The sequence below is a fragment of the Amblyomma maculatum genome, unplaced genomic scaffold, assembly GCF_055883805.1.
Source record: "Amblyomma maculatum isolate TAMU_Amacu unplaced genomic scaffold, ASM5588380v1 scaffold_48, whole genome shotgun sequence".
Taxonomy (NCBI): Eukaryota; Metazoa; Arthropoda; class Arachnida; order Ixodida; family Ixodidae; genus Amblyomma; species Amblyomma maculatum.
Genome location: NW_028146773.1, coordinates 116,117 through 128,259, shown reverse-complemented (window position 1 = coordinate 128,259; position 12,143 = coordinate 116,117). Strand labels below are relative to the sequence as shown.

The window sequence follows — 12,143 nt, the reverse complement described above, 5'->3', positions numbered from 1 at the left end:
TTGTTTACTTTCTATACGGCTTCAGGTTTCTTCCCTTTACAGAAGCTCCAAATGGTTCAAACTTTATTTTCGCCGCCGAATACACTCGCCACCAATTTTCCTGTATTTGTTCATTTTATATCTACACCAAGCCGCATCACTCGCAGTTCATGTTGTAAGGCGTGGTTTTAATTTTCCGAGGCATGTGTTTCTCGTTTAGAGCAGACGACACTGTGCAATCGGTATTGTTTGTTCGTAAAAGAGTCTTTTTTTTCTCCTGGGCTTGATGCTGAAGGTGAAAGTAATTTCATATTTACCATGTTCTAATGCACCTGTAGAAAACTACGCATAAAAATCGTGGAAAGCATCCCAGCGGCGACAAGCACACCAAGCCGCCCGTAACGGGCGGAAACCACGCGAAGCATACCGGATGCATTGCTGGGTCACCGGCGCGGAGCCATGCGACAGCGTCGAGTCAGTCGATTATGCTCCGACGTCTTGCAGCATACGAAAGCGGGGCGTTGAAACGGGCGACGGGCAGACTATGAAGTTTTTCTAGCAACCATAACAGTCCAATGCGGCTGCCTATCGTTTCTCTATCGTTTTATTTTGTTTGTATGCCTGCTCGTTCGCTCCTCCCCCTGTAGTCGTTTCTCGTTCTACAAATGAATGGCACGCAAATCGTTCGTAGCCGAAGACCCGGCTCTGAAGCAACGGTCCTTCTTTGTTTCTTGAACGATGGGTCTCCGAAAAACTTACCGCTCACGGCTCCTCGTGGCTCACTAAACGATGGTCCTCCAATAGAACTGCTGCATAGTGAGCTATGATTCACTCTCGCTCTTTTGAAAGAGCTTTTCAAAAGACAGTCCATGGCAAGGTGATAATTGCGACTCTTGCAAAAATGGGCAGGGGGGCAAATACTTTCTCGCATCAAAAATAGATGGCGCTGAAGCCGCACCGAGAAGTTGACTAGGGTGCCCCGGGTCAACCGACGGAACAGAACGAAAAAGAGCCGGCTCTCCAAAAGATTCGCCGCTCACTCTTCCTGAGGCACGGCTTACTCGCTCTTTTGAAAGAGCCGGCTCATAAGATCATGTTCACTGCTAAGCGATTTATCTCTGCCACTGCACACCATGTTTTCGGCAAGTACATAATGAATGAGTATGCCGCGCTGAATTGTCTTCAATAAAACCGCGATCTTTTTTATTGAGGAATATTACTGATCAATTTATTTATCCAAGAAAAGCTGTACGGCCCACAAAAACTCATGCAATGGCGCCGTCCTGGAGTTATGCACGTGCATACAGGATTCAAAGTATTATCACAGCGTTTAAACAGCACATTCAGGAAGAATAAATGGCAAATGTTTTAGTTTTCATTGTCAGTTGAATGGTAAAGAGGCTTATTGCCCAGCAATTCTTGAAAATGTCTGGTAAGGCACTAGGAAAATATTTTAAGATGAAACATTTTTCCCGCCCTTAAATTAGAATCCAGGTACAATATAAGGTTTTGGGTTTATCTGTGTCAGGGCGTTTTGGTTATTTTCAGAAACATGAGTACTTTTCAAAAAAGATATATTAACAATACTCACGTTATTTTCCTAGGTCTTCGGGTGTCCAAAAATGCACATAGTTATAATTCAGTATAGATATAAACATGAAAGAGAGGATAAATTTTGTAAGAGACTGCAGTGAAATGCAACATCTTTTCAGTAATACCAGATGTTTTTGCGAATAATTAAAGAAACTTCCTAGAATCGTGGATTCCAAATAGGAGAAAGCAATATTGAAAACGACCAACTCTCTCGCGCGGCGACGACAACATTCTGCCAAAAATTTCTGATTGTTCAAAGTATTACCGAACTATTAACAGCAATGTTTAGTCCTGGTGGGGAGTTTGAAGCCTTGAACAAGACAATCATAGACGTGTTTTGAAGAGCAAAATAATGTTTTCTCGAAATCACTTTATTAGTCCTGCATCCGAACTAAATGGAAGCCAAGCGCAAGAGGCGCGCCGCTAGCTCGATACGCACGCGACGCCCAGTGTTCATGCTTTGAGCGGTTACGGCGTTCAACGTAAATGCTACCGGCATTGCGCTGCTTCATGTTTTTGTGTCCATTCATCTGCCTCGGAAATAGTGCAAAAGGAAAGGCCAGTCATTGCCTACTGCGTGGGTGTATTGTGCCGGCACCGATGAGATCAATAAACTGCATTTCTATGACGTAATAAAGCAGGGAGTGCGATTTAGGTGCCTTGGGCACAGCACACGTCATCACCACGCACTCCACCTCTAAGGAGCTTCCTGCGCCTCGCTTGCATTCAGTTTGAATTTCGTACTAAAAAAAGCGTGCCTTTGTATTACGCTGCGGAGATTCAAAACGTCGATTTTTGTTTCTTTTAAAAACTAGCTAGTATGGTTAAGCACACAATTGAAAAAGTGCTGTAATGAAGCTAGTCACAATTACTGTAATGAATCTGTAAACACTGTAATAAAAGTTATTTAGTTCATTTGAACTCATTAGTTCATATTAAGAGTTTTTCGGCTTATGTCTCTGACCACACCTGAGTATTCTTTCTTATGATTCTTCTATTTTGCATTAAGAAATTGTTTTAATTCTGAATATCTTAGAAGAAACACCCGGTTTTATTCAAGCTAAGTGTAACGATCGAATGTTTAACTCTTTCACTGCTGTCAGTCATCGTGAACCAGAAACACAGCTATATACTTTATACCACTTGATACACATTAGAGTGGAAATGACCAATATGTTTTTGAGAAAAGATCTCATATTTGTTGTGTAATTAGGGACGCGCTTCGCAAAAGGGAATATTGAGCGGTATTTTCAGGCAAGATGTAGTAAGCTGCTGCCACAGAAACATTCCTTTCTGTGCAATTCTGGTTGTGATATTTATTTTAGGCAAACTTTGCATCTCATGCCACAACTGTTCCGCCACACTGTTTGAAAATCGCCAGAGATTTAAATTCATCATACAATGGACAGTATATTTCAATTTAAATTGAAGGATCATAGATTTTTTTTTAATTTCAATCACGAATCATCAGCACTTTATATTAGTTCAGCAAGCAAATGTCTGCATTCGGCGTCATATTTCGCCTCTGTTGATTTGCGATCAGACTATTCAGAAATTCCTCTCCATTCATGCAACCGTGAGAAGACTGCTTTCGTAAGACCGGACGGTTTGTACGAATTTTATTCTGATGCACTTCGGAATTTGTAACGCTCCCGTGACGCTCGAGCCATTTATCAAAATTATCCTTTGTGGCCTAAAATGGAAATACTTATGTGTTACCTGGATAATGTCATCGTTTTCAGCCAGACCTTCCAAGAGTATGAGAGACTCCATAATGTTCTGGAATGCATCGGAAAAGCGGGGCTCATTTTGAACGCAAAGAAATGCATTTCGGAGACCGACAAACTCTAGCTCATATGGTATCAGGCCGGATCCGCAGTACATCGCTGCAGGACGAGGTTTCGAAATTCCACACACCCAGAAAAGCCTTCAGAGTTTGTTCAAACTCTTATTTTCGTCACTTCATTCCTTGCTTCGCCTTAGTCCGCCTCATTTTACTAGGCGATCAGTTTGTTGAGAAGAAGCAGCCATAAAAATGAGTATTGTTCGGCTGCGGTGCCGGCCACCCTCCACGCAGCATAACGAGGCGACGGGACAGGAAATGACATTCAAGTCCTGTCAACGCCAGTCGTGCGCCACAATTATAGCAGAATATAATTAACTCAGGGTGGTTAGCCACACAAGGTTAACCCTTGCCGCCTGGAAGTAGAAAAGAACCTCGAAATTAGGAGAAGACATGACAGTTTTGAGAAAGGTGAGAAAGTGAGAGATGGAGGGGGCGATAGGAAAAGGCAACTGTCGATTTTCTCTGGTTTAGTTTGCCCAGATGTGCCATCTATGGGAAACTTGGGCCAAACTGGTGTGTAGCCTCTGCCGAGGGATCTTGAATATCCAAAAACCCGGCGCCGGTTCAACCACCAGGATCCTCGTTTCCCCAGGCACGGCGACGTCACGAAGGGTAAAAGCGTGGGTGTTTGGGGTCCATGGTGTCGCACAGTACACGCAGACATCCACTTTAACAGATGCCCCTCGCGGATTTTAGACATTTGCTGGAGCCATGCCAACTGTCAATTAATTATAATAAGAATGAATCCAGTGCCCCAGAGGTAAGTGCGAAGTTTCTTGACAGCCCACACTAAGAAAGCGCACATTCAGTCTCAGTAGTACTGTAAGCTTGGTCCCTCAAACTAAGATTCCTGCTGACGTAAATAGAATGTTCCCTCTTTTGGTTATCTTGGCTTAGCACCACGCCCATCTCTCATCCGCTAGCGTCACACTGTACCAAGAAAGGCCTCGTGTAGTATGGGATGGCTAGCATAGGCTGTTAGCAATGCCATCTTCGGGGACTCAAACACTTCACGCTTACGATCATCCCACAAAATGCTATTGGGTTACCTATTCTTGATGGCATCCGTAGGTGGACTCTCTTTTCTGAGAACCGGGGAATATCCTGGTGGTACTTTTTCACCAATCCGATGAAATACATCACACCATTCTTCGAATGCAGCAAAGGAAACTCTAACTCTTTAATAGTCTGAACTTTACGTTGTAGTGATCGTCTTACTCAGTGGCCGAAGACATGACCAAGATATTTTACTTCATTACGGGTGAATTTACATTTCGCAGCATTAAGCCTACTTCTTGGAAGTGAAAAAAAAAAAGAGAAGGAGGTGGTCCGGCCATGTGTCTAAAAATATTCCTCTATAATCCAGGTTGGAAAAATAAAAACCCTCTGTTCAGGCTAAAAGCTGATTCATTAGTCTTGAAAATGCATAGGGAAAACGTTTTAAACCGAGATTTATAACAAGTGGCTTGAAGACACCAAATGGAGTCATTAATGCTGCCAGGTTGCTTGTGCGTTGAGTAAGCGGTGCATGCCAGTATCCTCTGACAAGATCGATGACCGATATGTACTTTGCCTTGCTTACTTTCTCGATGTAGGCTTCAATATTCAGGATCGGGTAGACCTTTGTTACTGCAACGGCATTTAACTTCCGGTAGTCCACACAGGAAACAGATTGTGGTGTTTTTTATTATGGCGGTGAGATCCGCAAGCTGATCGCTTCCAAGTTTCATATCAGTAGCGGCTTCCATGGTTTCTGTGACTGTGATCCCTTTATCAGTTTTCCCCAAGTCGGGAATATAAGGCTAACTTTTCTCTGGACGGTTTAGTGCGATTCCGACGACGTGTACCCTGTCCACTTAGGGCTTATTAGATTTCAGTGATATATACGCACCTCTTTACGATGTCCAGGAAGTTTTACGACATAATTTGTCTCCTGTAGCTTTTTCTGAATCGTCGCTCGACCTTCGCGATGCACTTGTAACTTATCTGCCCTGGCAGGTCGTCAGAGGAGCAATTTGTCTCCTTTTTACACTCGGAGGCGACTGCCTTTGTCAGAGTAAACCTTACCACGAGCCAGAGCTTTTTGAAGATTTCTTCAACCAGCTGTTGAGTTCTCAGCAGGTGGTTCTGTAGTGAGAGTACATATTCTGTTACAAAGGGGTTCTCTTCTTTGTCTTCCCAGCTCTCGCTCAGTACTCCCAAAAGTGAACGAGGGTTATTACCGTAAACCAGTTCCGCAGGCGTCCGTGGAGCGAAAAGAATAGCCAGCAAAGCAAAGTCTCAATATTGTTTCTTCTCGCTGCATAAGGCCTTCACTATACGTTTCATGCCCGAATGCGTTCTCTCCACGTTATTACTTTGTGAGTGGTTTACACATCTCTAAAAACAACTGCTTGACAAAGTACCAGTGAAAACGCTGCCATGGTGACCCCAATCTCCGCTGGGAGCACGATCGGAGAGAAAATTGATGGCAGACGGTCTACTATCTCGTCAGAAATCTGCTATTTCATAGGGACGGCCTAGGGAACTTGATAGCATTGCCGGCCACAGTTAATAGATACCTAGTGACAGCCTTAGTGGTAGGTAGGGTACCTACGGCATCTATCCCAAGCCTCCTGAATGAATAAGTAATTATCTACAGCAGGGTAAGGGGAGCCCTCCATCGCTGGTTCGGCATTACCGTCTTTTGACACGTGCCACACGAACGAACAAGCTCCTCAACATACTCTGCGAAGAGATTGCACTTCGTTTTGGTGATTCCTAAGTGTCCCGATCATCTTTCCTTATATGCAATTTCTAAGACGCTACATCTGTGCTTGTGTGAAACTATCAGCCGGTCTTTTTCATTCCTGCCTGGGTCCTCAAAGTGGCTTTAAACAAGACATTCTTCCCATATAACGAAATATTTGGTGCTGCCTTTTTTTCCTAGGCTATCTCCACATGTTGCTAGCGTTGGGTCAGCGGTATGTTCATTGATGAGCGGGAATTTATCTACCTTTACCAGATCACGAAAGTTCTCGCTTTCCGGCGAAACCAGCGTGATCACGTCTGCTTGTTCAAGCACATTTTCTGGCATCGCTTCTGCCATTTCGTTATCAGACTTATCAGTGTCTGGCTTCGTCGCGAGAGTTTGTAGCTCGGACCTGTTCGCTTTTGTGATGGAGCAAGTGACTACTAGAACGAGATACATATCAAATGAGACGCCTGAGTCATTGAGCAGCCTTGCTATTTGTTTCGAAAGAATGTAAAAATTCCTATGCAAAATATACTACCCCATTCAAGCTGAAATAACGTTCACAAAGTAGGAAAATATCGGGCAGCTGAGAGATATCCAGTCGGATGTTGCAGCCTCAGTGTCTAATGCACGAAAAGACCCGTCTAGTTTTATTCTGGCTACTGGCAAGTTGACTGTACGAACTTCCACGGCCTAACGAAGCCATGCGCAGTCGAGTGTGAAATTGTCTTGCCTCACTTGTGAGGAATGAACCAGGTCTTGCGTGGCTGCGGTTTCTCTCAAAGCCTTGCAAGACTGGCCATATACTTCTATGTCGTACAAGTATAGTTTAACGAGGTCGTCTGCCTTATCCATACAAAAGTTAAATGGGGATACTTTAGACGGCGAAATGAGGAGCTGAGAACGGACAGTTGGGCGCCGGTATCAATGACAGCAGAAACGGGAACACCATCCACGAGGACGTCGATGTGATTATTTTGTAGGGCAGGGGTCAGCAGAGGGTTTTCAGTCCGGGTCACAAATGCAGCGTCACCTCCGGGAGCTGCATCGGCTAGTTTTCCGGTATGTGGCTGGAATAGGACAGGGACAAACGGCGGCGAGGAAAAGGAGAATGCGAGCGTCGGGTCTGCGGGGATGGTGACCGGTTTGCAGCACGAGCAGGGACACCGGGGTCAACAGCGGTCTGGTCGGGGCGAGGTGAGGTATAGCGAGGGACATAGTCTCCGCGGCGGTCGACGTAGGTGACTGACGAGATGGCGTGTACTAACGGCTACGACAGTGTCGGGAAATGTGGCCAACGCGGGAACAAGTAAAGCAGATGGGACGATTGTCATGGGTACGCCACTCATTCGGATTGCGGTACCGATATCGGGGCGAGAAACCGGCGGTGGGTGAGGCAGCTGCAATTACTGGAGGCGCAGGTCCTGAACCCACGGTGTCGGTGCGGCAGGTAGAAGGAAGACCCATATTGGCAACCTCTTGGCAAAGAACAGCCTGAATGAGTGATATTGTAGCCAAGGTATTGTCGAAGGTATGCGAGAGTGAAGCTGCAGGACTCATTGCCTGGAGCTTTTGGCGGACGATGCGGGTCAAAGTAGTGTCATTAGTTGGCGGTCGAGGAGGCGGAAGATCGACACAGGAAGAGCTGGTAGCCGCGTTCGGTAGACGGTAGAAACGATGAGATATGCGCCTCTGTTTCGCTTGTTCGAAACGTCGGTACACTTGTAGTACAGAGTCCACGGTGGAACAAACCCTGCATAAAAGGAGGCTGAAAGCATCGTCGGCAAAGCCTTCTACTATGTGGCCGACTTTATCCTCTTCAGGCATGGCGTGGTCGACTTTGCAGCACAGGGATAGGACGTCCTGTATATAAGTGATGTAAGACTGTAGACGTTCGCGCGCGAGGAGCGAGCGCCTTTTTGGCGGCGAGGTGACGGCGAATTGGCGTTCCGAAGAGGTCGTGGAACTTCTGCTTACAGATATCCCAAGATGGGTCTCAAACCATACGCGCGCTGTCCCAGTTAAGTAAAAGATGATATTAGCGAGCATAGGTGTGGGATGCCACCTGTTGTGCTTGCTTACTCGTTCATATAGGGCCAGCCAGTCGTCGACATCAACATCGTCGGTTCCACAGAAGGTTCCGGGGTCACGGGGATGGGCCATGGCGACAGCAGGTGCGGCGGCAGTATATGTAGCGGCGTCAGTAGTCATTGTGGTGGTAATGATGCGTCGGCCGCTGCAGAGATCCAGCTTGTGACAGGGATCGAAAGATTCACCTCCACCAAAAGACGTTACGGGAAATATTCACAGTACGGCAGTTGTCCACACCACTGAGGATGATCACAGCACAGCACTCACACAGCACAGAACTCGTCTGCGTCTTCTTCTTCTGGGAGCCTGTCGCAATTCTTTTTCGTCAGCACGGCCAGCGAATACCGCTCAGTAACAATATATAAATATTGAAAACACGGGCAGGCACTGAAAAGAGAATAAATAAAGAGGGTTCATGAGATTCTGAAAAATATTCAAACTTTCTCTTCAAATGGACGTGCACGGTAACAAGCCAAGAATGCAATCGGTGCTAACTCTATGTCAGCTGCTGGTTCACACCACACATGAATGAATCCAAGCTGACTCGAAAACTCTCTCGCAGCAGACGTGATGGCAGTTGGCAAGGTACGACTTTCATAATCACGAATGCCAAGTTTTATAGCTGCCTAATTGTTGATAGGTGTATTTGCAGACTTGGATGCTTGCAAGATGCGAACCTGCACAAAGCATGGCAAAATGTGTATAATCTGAGTCGATATTTTTTTTTTTTTCGTTAGTGGTACCTTCAGTATTTTCTCCGAGGTGAGAACTGCAGCCCTTGCGTTCCCGCCTTTGAATTGTCTTAGGCTGCTAAAAAGCGATACCACAGGCCCGATGTTGATGGCCTGCTTTAGGGCGTATCGGAAGCTGAAAGTAAGATTCGGTTAAATGCAATACACTGGTAAGGCACACAAAAGACAGTGTTGTAAGATACTATGTGATCAAAAAGGTACTTAATTTGCGCCACTGTGGATCTGGTTGTTATGATTGTTGCTTCGCACGTTTGTTTGGTTAGCTTTTCGTTCGACATGCCTCCTTGGACCTGAATGTCTTCGATATGGCAGAGTCCAACTCTAACCAAGAAAGTCGCTCGTCATCTGACAAATAGAGCGGCTCCTCTAGGTGTCTCCATGGCTTCACTTATGCGCTGTTTTGCAAGGCATACCATTTTGATATCATTGTCATAAAAGTGATCGTGGCGGAGTTAGTTTCAAACAAACATGCTTCAGGATGACGCGGACGGTTGTCCAGGAGGACATGAAGTGCAGCTATAACAAGAGGGGAAAATATATCTATTGGCCTGCGCACATTCATTTTTTCAAGGTTGTTTGGCTCAACATGAGCCAGCGTGATTAACTTAACTTGTAATGTGGATAGCTCTGTGGGCAGGAAGCAGGATCTTCAGTTTTATCTTTTTCCTTTAATCGTCATCTGTGAAGCGCAGTGAGTGTACCAGTGAATTTTCACTCGGCTCCCACCGGCTTCCTTTTCCGTTCTAGCCCTCCTGAGATATGTTTTTCAGCCATGCTGCTCGACGTTGTGAATCGCACGGGTACTCATGGTAACCGATCTTTTCTTGCTTTTGTGGTGCACAGCGGCACACAGCAGTTGTTTGGCATGGCGCTGCATACGCTTAGAACGCTGTTGACACAGGCATCGATGACACGCATGAAGAACTATCAGAACCACGCGGTCATGCTGAGTAGTCAAAACGAAAACACGCGCCAACACAGCCAGCGCGCGCCTTCCGTGTCGTCTGGTGATAGATGGGAAGCCCGCGCAGAAACGTCGCGAGTTCGTCGGGAAGGTAGGAGCCCACACCTACCGGTGTACTCAGGGACGCTGTGCACGGCCCGGTACATCCGGTGGAAACGATGGCAGCGGCAACACCTATTGTGGTGAAGCTTCTTCAATGTTTGTCACCACTGCGGATGCCTCACGACGACAGTTCCAGATAAGGGAAAAGCATCGAATACCGCGCAAGGAGAGCAAGTCAACAGCAATTAACTGGCATTGGAGAAACATTCAGGACTATCATCAAGGCCTCGGCAGAACACCCAAGTAGCAACTGCCCAAGGAGTCCCGCACAAAGAGCAACGCGCCAATCACTGAAGCAGACAATAAGCTCAGATTATCGGTGCGAATATCAACACAGCTAAGCAGGACAGCCCCCCCCCCCAAAAAAAAAAAATAAATAAATAAATAAAACGTCATGTGCAGCAGATGCGAGGTCTGCGATGTGGTGGTGCTCATTTAAAGACGAACGCAGTCGTGGCCGAGTGTGATGTACTAGGCGACGACGAAGTGAACAGTGCAGGAGCGGAGAAGCAGAAGAGGATGAAGGAAGAATAAAGCTGGGCGTTCGTAAGAACGGCCGCGTCTCTGCTTCTTCTCCGTCACAATATATATATATATATATATATATATATATATATATATATATATATATATATTGAATACACGTAACAACACTGTGAAAATTAAAAATATACTGTATAAAGAATAAGCATAAAATGCGCATTTTTAAATGCAGGCAGATGACATGTTCGCCATATAGGCACACCTTACCTGCGGACATTTCCAGAGCATACGGTTAAAACAATTCTATGTGCTACTCACCTTTCGTTATCCCAATATAAAACACGGCGCTTGACAATGTCTCGTATTTTTTTATGAAACGTTGTAAACATACACTTTGTCCAATGCCTGTTCCATCCTCGCGAGGCTCGGTACAGAAGGACTGGTTCTTTCGACTCTAGAATCTAAAATAAAATTGATGTGTGGTTGCGCCAATTCAAGCGAAACAAGTGGTGGGCTCATAAGCATAGTGTCAATTATATCATGTGATAGCCGTAATTGCTCCTTTTAGATCAATAAGATTTGTCGGGATAATTCTTTCATTATTTGAAAGAAAGAAAAATCTTCTAAGAATTCTAAGGACTAAGAAGGACTAAGAAGAGGCCAATATATATGTCCTGCTAGATCAGCTTTTCTGTATGTCGTATAGACCAACACCATGTTTACAAACAAAGGGGGCGCTCGCGGCGTCACAGCCGACTGGGGGTGAAAAATAGGGTTATCGCCCATAGGAATACATGGAACCGAATATTTCTAAGCAGTTTTCTCATTTCACGGGGCACCTGTGATGTCGTTATTCGGTACAAAGCAACTATGAACATTCTAGAACAGATGGTCAAAGTATGAAATCTCATTACAGAGGCGAAGTATTTTTAAAACACGTACCGCGAAACATCTTAGGGTGCTAGCTGGGAGGGAGACCCGTAGAAATACATGTAAACACAACTTACCGGAACATTTTTCTTATTTCGCAGAACATCAGAAGTGGTGGCTGGTCGTTAAACGTTGACCAGCGCTTTGAATAAGTGCGTGATAAAATATGGTGCGTCATTACGGAGGCAGTTTACTTATGAAACTCCCCGAATAACCTGTATTACGAATCCAGACACCGCCAAAAGGCAAGCTGGGTGTAGCGAATCGCGTAGTTTTGCTTACAGTCTGATATGCTGCCGCATGGGGTAAATAAGCTTGATAATACTGTCGCTTCAGTGATACGTGCTAGACAGAATTACATTTAAAAAACAGTTGTCAAACACCATATGACAATATGAACCGAACGAGATTCGCGCATTGCAGCAGACGACAGCGTAGCTTGCGATACCCACCACGGCCGCCTCCAGCTCCGGAGCGTCTGCTAGCGACAGTGGTTGGTGCATGGTCGTCTGCAACTATGCGCGGTCAGTGTATCGCGCTGTGAGCGGTCCCGCAAGTCGTGAGACTTGCATTAGTTGCAAGAGAATGTAGTGTGTCATGAAACATGACATCGGGAAGTCGTACAAGACGTTCACCAAAAAATGAGAAGGGTTGAAGGCTGCTGAACGG

The 12,143-nt window shown here is 45.6% G+C and overlaps 1 protein-coding gene across 1 annotated transcript in view; it reads right to left on the bottom strand.

The window, feature by feature from the left end:
• The window catches only part of LOC146170776 (uncharacterized), a 90,608-nt gene that overhangs the window by 39,639 nt on the left and 38,826 nt on the right, over window positions 1-12,143 (bottom strand). The window contains exons 2-3 of the mRNA XM_084586785.1: window positions 10,863-11,005; window positions 1,571-1,585 (exon numbers count right to left, since the gene is read on the bottom strand). Coding sequence (XP_084442911.1) covers window positions 1,571-1,585; window positions 10,863-11,005 — 158 coding nt within the window. The remainder of the gene's footprint in view (window positions 1-1,570; window positions 1,586-10,862; window positions 11,006-12,143) is intronic.